This window comes from Bos taurus, chromosome 19, assembly GCF_002263795.3.
Source record: "Bos taurus isolate L1 Dominette 01449 registration number 42190680 breed Hereford chromosome 19, ARS-UCD2.0, whole genome shotgun sequence".
NCBI classification, from domain to species: Eukaryota; Metazoa; Chordata; class Mammalia; order Artiodactyla; family Bovidae; genus Bos; species Bos taurus.
This window is the reverse complement of record NC_037346.1, coordinates 41,551,238-41,566,967: the sequence shown is the minus strand read 5'-3', so window position 1 is coordinate 41,566,967 and position 15,730 is coordinate 41,551,238. Positions and strand designations below refer to the sequence as shown.

At 41.6% G+C, this 15,730-nt stretch overlaps 1 protein-coding gene across 1 annotated transcript; it reads left to right on the top strand.

Moving 5' to 3' along the window:
* Positions 1–9,249: 9,249 nt before the first annotated feature.
* On the top strand, positions 9,250–14,586 carry KRT33A (keratin 33A). Its single transcript, NM_001099099.1, is given in 7 exon segments — positions 9,250–9,646; positions 10,637–10,719; positions 11,775–11,931; positions 13,077–13,238; positions 13,333–13,458; positions 13,630–13,850; positions 14,067–14,586. Coding segments are annotated over 7 exon segments (1,206 nt in total). The 5' UTR covers positions 9,250–9,298; the 3' UTR covers positions 14,176–14,586.
* The last annotated feature ends 1,144 nt before the right edge of the window (positions 14,587–15,730 follow it).

The following is a 15,730-nucleotide window of genomic DNA, read 5'->3' as shown; positions in this document are numbered from 1 at the left end:
CTTCTCACTAAGGGTGCAGTCTTTTGAGAGATGTTTCTTCATTGGTCTGAGTTCTGACTCTCTCATAAAGACCAAAGGACTTGACCCTGGTCTCTCATGTCTCAAATTTGATTTACTCTTTTTCAATCTAGGCTCTTTCACAGATTCTCTGTGTAAGCTTGAGCAAGTCATTTCCCTCTTTGGGTCAATGTTTTCCCATTTGTAAAACAATGAGTTGAATGAGATGACCACTTGGGCTGTTGGTAGCTCCAACATTCTAAGATTCTAGGCTTCCTCTGACTTAGACATTGTTTCCATAAAAGAAATTCCATCACCATCTATATGTGTGGGGGAAATCTGTTCTAAGAAAGTGGTTCATTTTCTTAGAATGGGCTTGCAGTACTTGGCAGTACATTTCCCTAAGGGTGATGCCTCTTTGCATTCTCTTGACATGAAGCTCAGATCTTGACATGACTTCCCTTGATGAAGCTCACATCAGTCAGTTCATGAGCTACAGGTTGTATGATCCCATAGCAAGCTTGTTTGCCCTTCATCACTTTTTAATAACTCACCTTTGGAATTGGCAAAGTCAGCAGTAATCACAAAGGTGTGAATGCCAATCATGACAGAGACTTTATTTCCAGAATAACAAGCTTGAGTGCGATTTACTGATCGTTTTGGACTAGGATCTTTACTTGTGTCCTTTAAGAACTTTTTATTTCTTTAGAGGACTTGTAAGAATTTCCTTCTGGGGTTTTTAATGTAAATTTTATTTCTTTTTCTTGTGAGGAAGTAATTAATATATACATTTTCAGAAAAATTTGGAGAGGACAAAAGTATAGAGAAGGAAAAGAAAAGCATTCATAATCTTACCATTTAAAAGCATCCAGTGTCATCACTGTAGTGTGGTTCTATTTATCTCTCAATTATCATTGTTAAAGTCATATTTTAAAGTTTGTTATGATGATATTTATTTGTGGTAAGTGTAAAGCTCTTGAGTAGGGTCACCATCATTTGAACAGTTGTGATTCTGAGTTCTTCCAAGTGACAGGATATACTTGTAGCTGAATTGCTCCAAACTGTTAGGATATAATAGTGTCATTGATGTAGAAATAATAGTTGGAATCAGGGAGACAACAAGGAACTTCAGTATTGCTGAATTCTACTTACTTCCACACTCATCCTTCATTCTTCTTCAACAGAGTCTATCTATGGATAACAAGATTTTGTTTGTTTTTATTTTTTCTCACTGACTTTGATTTCTGCCCTGAGGTAATGGCAGATCAGATTGTTGTGAAATTATTCAACATTTCTGCAGCATGGTTATTGGGGCTGGAAATACAGTGAGGATCAGCAGATTTGAGTTCTAACTATATTACCCTAAACAAGCCATTTCTCCATTCTGAACCTCAGTTTCTCCGTTTGTAAAATGAGAGGATTGGGTGAAATGAGCATTAAGATCCCTGACATTACTTGCTCCAAGTTTCCCCCTCTTTTCACTATTTTGGCATTTGGGATCTACCTTAGGAAGTGGAAGGGAAGAAGGGAAGAGCCAAGTGCAAAGCAGTCTTTGATCAGTAGCTGTAGCAGAGATGCTTGGACTCTGCTGCAAGCATCCTTCTCCAAGTTCTGTTCTGTCCCTGGCTTGGATGACAATAAGGAGCCTCTTCTTCACTCTGTATAATAGGTTCCAGTTTCATCCATCTCATTAGAACTGATTCAAATGTATTCTTTTTAATGGCTGAAGTAAGCCAGAAAGAAAAACACCAATACAGTATACTAACGCATATATATGGAATTTAGAAAGATGGTAACAATAACCCTGTGTACGAGACAGCAAAAGAGACACTGATGTATAGATCAGTCTTATGGATTCTGTGGGAGAGGGAGAGGGTGGGGAGATTTGGGAGAATAACATTGAAACATGTATAATATCATGTATGAAACAAGTTGTCAGTCCAGGTTCGATGCACGATACTGGATGCTTGGGGCTGGTGCACTGGGACGACCCAGAGGGAGGGTATGGGGAGGGAGGAGGGAGGAGGGAGAAGGGTTCAGGATGGGGAACACAGGTATACCTGTGGCGGATTCATTTCGATGGGTGGCAAAACTAATACAATATTGTAAAGTTTAAAAATAAAATAAAATTAAAAAAGAAAAAAAAGGAGCCTCTTCTCTTCCTGGGCAATGTATATAGGCACACAACTGAATTCTTTCCTCATTGCCTCCCTTTAGGATATCAAATAAGTCTCATCTTATGCTTAGTGGCAAAATAGAAGTAGATGAAATAGAAGTAAAATTATACACATGGGCAGTTCCAAGTGCTTATGCTTCCTGGGTAATTAGTCCCAAATCACTATTATGAATCATCAAATCCAAACAAGCTTGACATCTTTAAACTGCTTAACACACATTCTAATTATTGTAAAAACTCTATATTGGTAAGACTAAAGCTTTATAATCAGTTATACAAAGTGATTGTGACAGCACTTTTCTAAATAATGAACATCTCAACTCTGGGTATTTAAGGGTCAGTTTACCAAGGCTCATTTTGGGTGTTAAACAACTTGGGTGCCATATTAGAGATGTCCTGGGGACATAATCAGGTCTCTGTCCATGGTTTCATCTTAGGAGGTCTCTTTACTGCCCTTGACAATTTTGACCTTCACCTTCATGTTGAAGCTCTCTCCTCCCTGACCTTCTGTGAGCAGGTCTGCTCTCCCAGCCTGATCTCTGGTTGGGAAATTCCCCCAAATTTGGTCCTCAGCCCCTTGTTGCTTTTTTCTTCATATACTCTCCTTTGGTTCTCTCTCCAACTCTCACATCTGTACTAGGTTCGTATCTGCCCTTTTCATCCCCAACTCATCTCATGAATTCTAGTCTAGCAACTCCAAGGACTTGTTGAAGATTTCCTGTATGAAAATATACAATGCTAATCAAAATTGCATACAATGCTTATCAGAAATAAACTACATCATCCCTCTCCTTAGAACCTTCAATGGCTCCCCATTTCCTTCCTTTGTCCTTTCCCCTTCATTTCTTCCTCCTTCCCTTCTTCCTTCCCTCCCTCCCCTTCCTTCTTTCTGTCATTGAAGTTAGTTTACCCAAAATATTGTGTTAGTTTCAGGTGTACAATATAGTGATCTGACAATCAAATACATTTCAAAATGATCTCCACAGGTCCGGTGACCATCATACAAAATCACTGCAGTATTCTTGACTCTATTCCACCATTACATCCTGTAACTTATTCAGTTTATAACTGGAAATATGTATCTCTTAATTACCTTCACCCATTTTACCCAACCTCCAAACCCCTCCCCTCTAGCAACCACCAGTTTGCTCTTTGTATCTGTGACTCTGTTTCTGTTGTTGGTTCATTATTTTGTTTGTTTGCTTGTTTTTTTAGATTCCGATTATAAGTGGGATGGTAAAGTATTTGTCGTATTCTTTCTGACTTATTTCACTGAGCATGATAGCCTCTAGGTCTACCCAGTTGTTGCAAATGGAACATTTTCCTTTTTTTTTTTTTATGGGTGAATAGTATCTTTCACACCTTCTTATCCACTCATCTATTGATGGGACATTTAAGTTTCTTCTGTATCTTGGATATTGTAATCAATGCTGCAGTGAACATAGGGGTGCATCTATCTTTTTGAATTAGTGTTTTTGTTTTCTTTGGGTAAATACCTAGCAGTGGAATTTCTGGATATTTTGGTAGTTCTATTTTAAATTTTGAGTGATTGCTATTCTGTTTTCAACAGTGGCTGTACCAATTTACATTCCCAACAGCAGCATATGAGTATTCCCTTTTATCCACATTCTCACTGATACTTATTTGTTGTCTTTCTGATGGTAGTCATCCTGAGAGTGGTGAGGTGATATCTCATGGTAGTTTCTAAAAAAATTAATTTATTTGTTTATTTTAGTTTTGGCTCTGCTGGGTCTTTATTGCTGCACAGGCTTTTCTCTAGTTGCAGCGAGAGAGGGCTACTCTCTAGATGTGGTGTTTGGGCTTCTCATTGAGGTGGGTTCTCTTGTTTCAGAATACAGGTTCTAGGGCTTTACACTGTGGTGCACCGGCTTAGTTGCTCCAAGGCATGTGGGATCTTCCCAGATCAGGGATCAAACCCGTGTCTCCTGCATTGGCAGGCAGATTCTTTACCACTGAGGCACCAGGGAAGCCCTCTCGTTATAGTTTTGATTTACATTTCTCTAATAATTATCAATGGAAAGCATTTTTTCATATGCCTGTTGGCCATCTGTATGTCTTTGGAGAAACTTGTATTTAGGTCTTATGCCCATTTTTTGATTGGGTTGTTTGTTTTCTCATATTGGGTTGTATGAGCAGTTTATATATTTTAGAAATTAAGCCCTCATCAGTTGCATCATTTGAAAATACTTTCTTCCTGTCCATAGGTTGTCTTTTCATTTTGTTTATGGTTTCTTTTTCTGTGTAGATATTACATTTAATTATTGATTACATTTTGAGTTTATTTTTGGATATGGTGTAATAAAATGTTCCAGTTTCATTCTTTTGCATGTAGCTCCCTAGTTTTTCCAGCACCATGTATTAAAGAGGCTCTCTTTTCCTCACTGAAAATTTTTGCCTCATTTGTCAAAGATTGATGATATAAGTGTGAGCTTATTTCTGGGATTTCTCTTCTGTCCCATTGATCTATATTTCTGTTTGTGTGTGAGTACAATACTGTTTTAATTTCTCTAACTATGTAGTAAATTTTGAAGTCAAAAGGCATGATACTTTAGACTTTTTCTTTCTCAAGACGTCTTTGATTCTCAGGGTCTTTTGTAGCTCTATACAAATGTTAAGGTTATTTGTTCTAGTTCTGTGAAAAATTCTGTTGGTATTTTGATAGGGATTGCATTGAATCTGCATATCTTTGGGTAATACGAACATCTTTATAAAATTAATTCTCCTGGTCCATGAACACAGTATATCTTTCTCTTTATTTGTATATCTTCAATTTCTTTAATCAAAGTCTTACACAGGTCTTTCACCTCTCTGATAGATTTATTCCTAGATATTTTATTATTTTTGATACAATTATAAATGGAGTTGTTTTCTTAATTTCTCTTTCTGATAGATCATTTTTCATGTATAGAAACACTACAGATTTATATGTGTTAATTTGTATTTTGCAACTTCACTGTATTCGTTTATTCTATTTTTTGGTGGCATCTATAGGGTTTTCTGTGTGCTGTGTACTAAGTCGCTTCAGTTGTGTACAACTCTTTGCGACCCCATGGACTGTAGCCCACCAGGCTCCTCTGTCCATGGGATTCTCCAGGCAAGAATATTGGAGTGGGTTGCCATTTCTTCCTCCAGGGGAATCCTCCCAATCCAGGGATTGAACTCCCTTTCTTATGTCTCCTGTATTGGCAGGCAGGTTCATTACCACAACACCACCCGGGAAGCCCGTACAGTTTTCTATATATAGTATAAAGTCATATACAAGTTATGAAAGCTTTCTTTGTTCCTTTCCCATTTAGATTTCTTTTCTTTTTGTCTTATCTAATTGCTATGACTAAGACTTCCAATAATATGCTGAATGAAAGTGGCACAAAAGGCATCCTTGTCTTATTTCTGATCTTAGAAGAAATGTTCTTAGCTTTTCACCACTGAGTATGAGGTTAACAGTGGGTTTATCATATATGGGCTTTATTAAGTAGAAGTATGTTCCCCTCTATGCCCACTTTGTTGAGATTTTGTATCATGAATAGATGTTGAATTTTGTCAAAAGCCATTTCTGCATCTATTGAGATGATACATGCTTTTTATTTTTCCTTTAGTTAATGTGGTATAACATATTGATTGATCTGGAGATACTGAACCATCTCTGAATCCCTGGGATAAACCCCACTTAATAATGGTGTGGATCCTTTTAATATATTGTTAAATTTAGTCTGCTAATATTTTGTTAAGAATTTTTACATCTGTGATCATCAACGATATTTACCTGTAACTTAATTTTTTGTAGTGCCTTTGTCTGATTTTGGGATCAGGGTAATTCTGGCCTAGTAGAAAGAATTGAGAAGCATTCCTTCCTCTTCAATATTTCATAATATTTTGAGAAGCAAGTACCAAATTTCTTTAAATGTTTGGTAGGATTGACCTATGAAGCCAACTGGCCCTGGACTTTTGTTTGTTGGGAGGGGTTTTTTTTTTTTTTTTTTTTTGCTTTTTTCTGATTCAACTTTGTTACTTGTAATTGGTCTGTTCAGATTTTCCATTTCTTCAATCTGAGAAGTTTTATGTTTCTAGAAATTTATCCATTTCTTCTTGGCCATTTAATTTGTTGGTGTTTAATTTTAGTAAACTCATGATAATTTGTATTTCTGTGGTGTTAGTTGTAACTTCTCTTTCATTTCTGGGTTTTTGGGGCCTTCTCCTTTTCCTTGATGTGTTTAGTTAAAGTTTTATAGATTTTTAAAAAATATTAAAAAAACCTGCTTTTAATTTCATTAATCTTTTCAATTTTTTTTTTTTAGTTTCTATACCACTTATTTTCATTCTGATCTTTATTATTTTCTTCCTTCTAGTAACTCTGGACTTTATTCTTTTTCTAGTCCCTTTATGTAGAAGGTTATGTTGTTTATTTGAGATTTTTCCTATTTCCTGAGGTAGGGCTATATTGCAATACACTTCCCTCTTGGAACTGTTTGCTGTGTCCCATAAATTTTGGATTGTTGTGTTTCATTTTCACTTGTCATAGAGTACTTTTGGATTTCCTCTTTTACTTCTTCAGTAATACTTTGATTGTTGAGTAGCATGTTGTTTAGACTCCACATATCTATTTTTTTCAGTGTTCTTATAACTGATTTGTAGTCTCATATCATTATGGTCAGAAAAGATGCTTGACGTGATTTCCATTTTCTTTAATTTATTGAGACTGGTTTTGTGGCCTAACATATAATCTATTTTGGAAAATGCTCCATGTTGATGTGAAAAGAATATGAATCTGATGTTTTGGGGTGGCCTGTATACATCTATCAAGTCTATATAATCTAATATATCATTCAATGCCAATATTTCCTTATTAATATTTTGTTTAGGTGATCTATCTATTATATAAGTGGGGTAGTGAAGTGTCCTACTATTATTGTATTGTCGTCTATTTCTCTGTTTATGTCTGTTAGTATTTGCTTTATGTATTTAGGTGTTGCTAAGTTGGGAGCAGGTATTATATCTTCTTGCTGGATTCATCTCATTATTATTATATAATGTCCTTTGTCTCTTGTTACAGTCTTCATTTTAAAGTCTATTTTGTCTGATGTAAGTATTGCTACCCCAGCTTTCTTTTTATTTCCATTTGTGCAGAATACCTTTTCCCATCCCCTCTGTGTGTGTCTTTATATCAGAAGTGGATCTCTTGTAGACAGCAAGATTGTTTTTTTAAAAAAACCCATTCAGCTACATGTAAAATAATTGCTTGATTATTGGTTGTCCTGGATCTTTGTTGCTGCAGGCAGGCTTTCTTTAGATGCAGTGAACTGGTACTACTCTCTAGTCGTGGTGCTCAGGTGCTCAGGCTTCTCATTGCAGTGGATTCTCTTGCGGAGCATAGGCTCTAGAGTACAGGCTCGTTAGTTGTTGTGCATGGGCTTAATTGCTGTGTGGCATGTAGGGTCTTTCCAGATCAGGGATTGAACACTTGTCCCTTGCATTGGCAGGCAGATTTTTAACCACTGGACCATTAGAGAAGTCCCCCATTGAGCCAAGGAGTGATCAGTTCCTTTAGCATTGATCAGCTAGTCAACCCTAAAGGAAATCAGTCCTGAATTTTCATTGGAAGGACTGATGCTGAAGTTGAAGCTCAAATACTTTGGCCACCTGATGTGAAGAGCTAACTCATTGGAAAAGACTCTGATGCCAGGGAAGATTGAAGTCAACAGGAGAAGGGGGTGGCAGAGGATGAGATGGTTGAATAGCATCATCAACTCAATGGACATTAATTTGAGCAAAATTTGGGAGATAGTAGAGGATAGAAGAGCCTGGCATGCTGCATTCCATGAGATTGCAGAGTTGGCTACAACTTCACAACTGAATGACAACTGCTTTTGTGGACTGAAATACATGGAGAGATAAGCATATAAGTCATGCAGTGTTATGCTCAAAGTGAAATGAAAGCTAAGAGAAGAGGCAGAGATAACTTAGGGAAAGAGGTAGTTCATTTATTTAAGCAGCATGGTATGATGGAAAGAATAGAGATTTGTGTTGGAATCCTGGCTTCACAATATATTAATCCCTGTCCTGTATGTCTCCATTTGCCCATCTGTACAATGGGGATATAATCAGGTACCTTGAAGGGTCATGGTGAGATGTGAATAACAGCATGATTGTGAAGAGTGTCTAGTACCACTTTGGGCTAGTACAGGTATTCAACAAGTATGAGCTCCTTCTGACCACAGCCCTGGTCCTGTCTTCTGTTTCTCATAGTGCCCTGTATGAACTTTGACCCTGGTGACCATCTGCTATTTTATTGATTGACATGATTATGGATATGGTTCCTGATACGCCTATCATATCAGGAAACAAAACCACTAGGAACTATTTTAATGGTCTGAGAGGATCTTCCTTGGTGGCTCAGATGGTAAAGAATCCAACTGCAATGCAGGAGACCTGGATTCGATCCCTAGGTTGGGAAGATCCCCTGGAGGAGGGCATGGCAACCCACTCCAGTATTCTTGCTTGGAGAATCCCCATGGCCAGGGGAGCCTGGTGGGCTACAGTCCATGGGGTCACAAAGTCGGACACAACTGAGTGACTAAGCAAAGCACAGCACAGCACAGAAAGAATCTATTCCTCTTTCTAAAACCATGAATTTGGAATTTGACTTAGCGAATGATAAATGGGTAAGGGTTGTTTGTCCATCTCAGCAAGAAGAGCCAGAGACTTGCCACAGAGTCAGGGCTGTCAAGCCAGAAAGAGCAGAAGCAATAGTGTCCCTGGACAGACCACACCCCAGTAATGAAGGTCAGGGCTTTCATGAGTCCAGCCCTTTGAAGCCACACCATGAAGCTCTTATTTCACTGATGCCCAGCATGGAAGAGGAGTTCTGACTTAGCAAGAAGCCCAAGTAAAGTCTTTTATGAGTTGAGGGACTCTTCTGAGGAAACATAGCAAACCAAGGGGAGGGGCTTTTGACAACCAAATGAGTAAGAAAAGAAGGGTTGTCTTCCACATCCACACCCTCTGCAGAGGGGGTATAAATGCTCCCAAGAGGAAGGAGACTCACAACTCTGGCTTGGTGAACTTGGACTCTTGTGTTCAGTCGGGCACCTCGCTCCCTCCAGCACCATGTCTTACAGCTGCTGCCTGCCCAACCTGAGCTTCCGCTCCAGCTGCTCCTCCAGGCCCTGCGTGCCCTCCAGCTGCTGTGGCACCACCCTGCCCGGGGCCTGCAACATCCCCGCCAATGTGGGCAGCTGCAACTGGTTCTGCGAGGGCTCCTTCAATGGCAGCGAGAAGGAGACCATGCAGTTCCTGAACGACCGTCTGGCCAGCTACCTGGAGAAGGTGCGGCAGCTGGAGAGGGACAATGCAGAGCTGGAGAGCCGCATCCTGGAGCGGAGCCAGCAGCAGGAGCCCCTCGTGTGCCCCAACTACCAGTCCTACTTCCGGACCATCGAGGAGCTCCAGCAGAAGGTGAGGGGCTGGGCACTCCATTGCCTCCAGCAGGAAGTTGTAGGGAGGGAATCCGAGATGTGGTTAAGGAACAATATAAGCTATTCGATTGCCATTTTGCTTTTTCATTTTGTTTTCCTGAGGGTCCATTTTAGGACCAGGACTGTTAGATCTGAGTATTTGCATAGTGTTAGCCTTTGTGGAGGTAGCAGCACTTTGCATAAATAAGCTGTAATTAAAAGCTGCCTCTGAATGCTTCCATGTATTTGCCGACTCTGGAATTATTACCCTGAGGTGTGAGAAAAGACAGCCCAAGAAGGAAGCTGAGAAAGCGAGACTTTTTGTAAGAACTGGGCCAATTTCTTTCTCCCTTATCTGGGCTTTTGGCTGCTCTAACCACTTGTTGATGTCCTCTTCTGGGTACTTAATTATCCTGACTCCATCATCTTGATCTAGAAGCCTCTGGGCTTCTCCTGGTGCCCAGTGCCCAGTGAGGGCATAGAATAGTTGATTAGAACTTGAAAAAGTGTAAGCTCCCTAGGAGGACCCAGCTATCCAGGATGGCTGGGCGCACATGGCTCTGTCTCTGACTCAAGCCCCTCCAATTGCTAGCCGACATATTTATCTTCTCCATTGAATTGAAAGTTTCTGAGGGCAGGATTTAGTGCTTACTCACTTTTGTATCTTTAGCTCCTGCAACCATGCCAGACATAGAGTAGGTTTTTAAAGAGAAACAATGTTAGTTATTATTATTATCAGCTTCTCAATATTTCTTATTAGGAAAGAAAAGGAAAAACTGTGTATGTACTGATACTTTCCTGGCATATGTCTGCATTCTTCCTCCCTCAAGTTTGAGCTCTCTAATATTGAGCAAGTATTGCACATGGGCAGTAATCTTAATATAAGATCCACTGTGATTTCTCATTCTATTTCTTCCATGTAAGTGAATTAGTAGGGATGCTGTTAACTAAAGATAACCAAGCTCATTCTAGAATGTTTTGGGTCTTCTAGATCCTGTGCAGCAAGTCTGAGAATGCCAGGTTGGTGGTACAGATTGACAATGCCAAGCTGGCCTCAGATGACTTCAGGACCAAGTGAGTGGGAAAGGGGGCTGTTGTCTTGCCTCTTTGCTCTCCTTCCTCTTAACCTGTCTTCTATAACAACAAACATTGACAAAGTTTTGCTAACCAGAACTCGGAAACCCTTCTCCAGAGTCAGACTCCTTGCCTGCTTTTCTTTTCAGAGGACATCTTTGAATCCCATCCAGTGTAGAAGTCATGGTCCCCTGATGCTCCACTAAACACAGAATCCAATTAGGAGACTGGAGGAAGTATATTAATTTTGGAAATCTCATGGTTTATGGGTTTTTATCACATTAAATCCACTGTCTCTTCATTTATTAGAAAATACTTGTTGGTGTTCAGTCACTCAGTCATGTCCAGCTTTTTGTGACCCCAGGGACTGTAGCACGCCAGGCCTCCCTGTCCATCACCATCTCCTGGAGTTTGCCCAAGTTCATGTCCATTGCATTGGTGATGCCATCCAGCCATCAGTCCTTCCAATGAATCAGGTGATCAGAATACTGGAGCTTCAGCTTCAGCATCAGTCCTTTCAATGAGTCAGTTCAGTTGCTCAGTTATGTCTGACTCTTTGTGATCTCATGGACTGCAGCACACCATGCTTCCCTTTCTATCACTAACTCCCAGAGCTTGTTCAAACTCATGTCTGTTGAGGTGGTGATGCCATCCAGTCATCTCATCCTCTGACACCCTCTTCTCCTTCTGCCCTCAATCTTTCCTAGCATTAGGGACTTTTCCAATGAGTTGGCTGTTTGCATCAGGTGACCTAAATACTGGAGCTTCAGCTTCAGCATCAGTTCTTCCAATGAGTATTCAGGGTTGATTTCCTTTGGGATTGACTGGTTTGATCTCCTTGCTGTCCAAGGGACTCTCAAGAGTCTTCTCCAGCACCACAGTTCAAAGGCATCGATTCTTACCAGTGCCTTTTCCTCCAGGCACTTTGGCTCCATGTTGAAAACTTGAGTCAACGAGATGGCTGTAAAAACCACAAGCCCCAACTCCCAGATGTCTGACAAATCAAACCAAACTAGAGTCAAGGCCAGGCCTGACCCTGATTCTCTGCATCACAGGTACGAGACAGAGGTGTCCTTGAGGCAGCTGGTGGAGGCAGACCTGAATGGCCTGCGTAGGATCCTGGATGAGCTGACCCTGTGCAAGTCTGACCTGGAGGCCCGGGTGGAGTCCCTGAAGGAGGAGCTGATCTGCCTCAAGCAGAACCATGAGCAGGTGAAGCTCCCTAACAGGACCAAACTTGCTGAGGCCTGTTTCCAACCACAGTGGGGTGCGGGAGAGGCTCAACTAGCTGAGGAATCTGTTTTCCAAACAAAAAGGGATTTGTAGAGAATGAGTCATCTGATAGGAAGCAAGGGTTTTTCTGCTGGTGGCGAGAATGAGGGTGAAGGAAGTTGGCAAGCTCAGTAATAAGGAAAGGTCAACAGCCAGGCAGCACCCACAGCCTCTTCCATTCCCACGGTGGAGCACATGGGGCCACAGAAATCTTTTACCCCAATTCTTCAATTAGTCACTGGGGACACCAGCAAGACCACCCTGTAGAGAGGGCTGAGCTGGAAAAACAACCCCACTCTACTCATTCAGAGCTCCTTCTGTTATTCGAGGAAAAGCACTCACATCATTGCTTCATTAGTTGCATGATAAAGAAGACAGATATTTTGTGCAAATTTTAAAATCCAGAACAATGTAAATGGTGATAGTTAATATTAATTGAGTGCTTGTTGTGTGCCAAACACTGTGCTAAGTGCTTTAGAACTCCAGAGATAGTTCTCATCTTACAGATGAAGCACTTGAGGTTTCTAAAAGCTTCTAGTCTAGAAAGTGGTAGGCATGAGATCCAATTCATTAGCCTTGAAATGAGCAGATAACTATTTCCTTTATCAAAAGCTAAACTGGTGAAATCAAGAAATGACCAGTTAGGTCTATTCTCTGCCAGGATGGCAGATTATGAAGTACGCATTCTTTGCTTCCTCTTTAGCTGGGTTGTATCCTTTATTTTTTTTTAACTCACAGCTAAGATTCAAACCATAGGCTATATGGTATACTGGCAAGAACACTAGACTGGGTGTTTGGGCTTTTAAAATTATGGTCTAGTGCATCTCAACTCAGTCCAAACCACTGCACCTCCAAGTAAGAAGTGGTATACTGAGTACAAGGGTGGAAAGAGGCCATGGACTTGAAAGCACTCTGTAAAGTAGAAGACACAGGTTACTCACTGAATATAGAACCCAGTTAATGAGAGGATCAGAGGGAATGGGGCTTCTGAAAGCTTAAGAATAATCACCAATGGAATTGCACTCTCCCAGAAGAGAGCATCAGGATCTTCTGAGATACTTTGAATTGTCCCCTTCCTCCACCAGGAAGTCAACACCCTGCGGAGCCAGCTGGGAGACCGCCTCAACGTGGAGGTGGACGCCGCCCCCACTGTGGACCTCAACCGTGTGCTCAACGAGACCAGGGCTCAGTACGAGGCCTTGGTGGAGACCAACCGCAGGGACGTGGAGGAATGGTACATCAGGCAGGTGAGCATCTCGGCACGTGGTCTCTCAGGACCCTCAGCCCCTTGGGGCCCTTCAGGTGGGGTCTGATTGTCTCTCCTGCCCTTTGGTGTTTCAGACTGAGGAGCTGAACAAGCAGGTGGTGTCCAGCTCAGAGCAGCTGCAGTCCTACCAGGCAGAGATCATCGAGCTGAGACGCACGGTCAACGCCCTGGAGGTGGAGCTTCAGGCCCAGCACAACCTGGTGGGTATTGATGAGACTCCTGGTGAGGAGGTGAGGTTGGGGAGTCAGGGGCACTGGGATGCCCTCCGGACCACCCTCTCCTGAACTCTTGGAGCTGGTGACTTGTTTGGAAGCGATGGAGAAGCCCCTGAAGGAGCAGCTCTGTGACTTTCCTCCCCTTCCCTCTGACAGAGAGACTCCCTGGAGAACACCCTGACGGAGACGGAGGCCCGCTACAGCTGCCAGCTGGCCCAGGTGCAGGGCCTGATCGGCAACGTGGAGTCACAGCTGGCGGAGATCAGGAGTGACCTGGAGCGGCAGAACCAGGAGTACCAGGTGCTGCTGGACGTGCGGGCCCGGCTGGAGTGTGAGATCAACACGTACCGGGGGCTGCTGGACAGTGAGGACTGCAAGTGAGTAGGAGGCTAGTAATGGTCTCCTTGGGGGCTCGTGAGGTGGCTATGAGGATGAAAGATCTTCTTGATGGAAATTAACTTATAGTTTCAAGCTTTTGACTGGAGGCACTCAGGACGTAGCAATACAATACTCTTATACAAAGTGTGTTTCGTATCTTTCTAACTCTTCATTTCACTTTCCTGTAACATGCTGTAATGGTGTTCTGCCTTCAGGCTCCCCTGCAACCCATGTGCCACAACCAACGCTTGTGAAAGGCCCTGCATCTCCAATCCTTGTGTCTCACGTGCTCGGTGTGGACCTTGCAACACCTTTGTGCACTAGAGGCCTCAGTGCCAGCAGGAGGTCAAGGGCTCCAAAGTCACATCTCAGTTCCACTTCTGGGAGCAGCCTTCAACCAGCATCAGCTTCCACTGAATTCCCAGCTAGATCCTTTAACACAAGAGGCTGCAAAGTCCACCAATGGCTCAGTCTGTCTTCTGAGTCCCACGAAGAAATCTACAGCTGAATCAAGTAATGTCTATGCTTACAATGATATATTTGCTTAATGTGTTATGCTCTAGCAAATACTTATCTGTGATTTTAAATAATTACATTAAGTATGATTGAGCTGGTAGGCAAGCTGTGAAACTGAACATAATTGGAATAAATCTTCCTTGTCACTCTTTTGGTCTTTGGAGAAGTGATAAATATCCCTTGTTAATCTCTTAATAAATTCTTATTCTGGCACAAAAATAGTAATTGTCCTTTTCATTCATTCATTTCAAAATTGGGTGTCTTCTGTAGATAAAACAGAATCAGTGTTCTTCCCATCAGATGAAGGAGTCATCACCCCAATAGATGGTCTGTTGTTCAGTCACTAAGTTGTGTCTGACTCTTTGTGACCCCATGGACTGCAGAATGCCAGGCTTCCCTGTCCTTCACTATCTCTTGGAGTTTGTTCAAACTCATGCCCATTGAGTCCGTGATGCCATCCAACCATCCCATCCTTTGTCATCCCCTTCTCCTGCCTTCAATTTTTCCCAGCATCAAGGTCTTTTCCAATGAGTCAGCTCTTCACATCAGGTGACCAAAGTACTGGGGCTTCAGCTTCAGCATAAGTCCTTCCAATGAATATTCAGGGTTAGTTTCCTTTAGGATTGACTGGTTTAATCTCCTTACTGTCCAAACTACCCTCAAAGATATCTCCCTCTGCCATGGATTTTGTGTTTTGGAGGAAGATGATAGGAAAGGGATGACAAATCCACCAGAGAGTATCTGCAAGCATTTTCTGTCAAGTTCTTTAAAGGGAATCTGAGAGAACCACAGGAAGGGAACATCAGCATCAGGTACCACTCTGCCCTCAAGGAGCAGAGTCCTGTAGGACGGAGAACAGATGTTTCTAATCTACTCCAAGATTTGAGAATCAGCTCTTTTCAGCAGAGAGGATCACTGTCTGAAATATCGGCAGAGGACCACATGCACAAAACAATTCTTTAGAGTTTGGTAGAGAAGAATCAGTAGAAAATATTTAAAAAAATCAACTTCCAAAATGATTAACATGGATACAAGATAGGTCTCAAATCCACATAGAAAGTCACATCATCATTATTAATAAATGTTGCTTGTTTAGAATAAGAAGAGAAATAAATGGGTCTGAAACTCTCTAGTTCTAGTTAAAAAACTCTCTAGTTTTTTAAATTGTCTTTCAGCAGCAACAAAGAGGCAGGAAGAGAAAAAGAGAGCTCTCTCACAGGTAAGGTCCTTCCATTCAACTCTGGGCACTCCAGGCTTAAGATCAATTTCTTTCTTCCATGGGGGCCTCAGCCCACCATCACCAAGGTCGTCAGTTCCTAGACACAGTGCTGTCATAGCCCAGAAGCAAGAGTACTAGAACCTG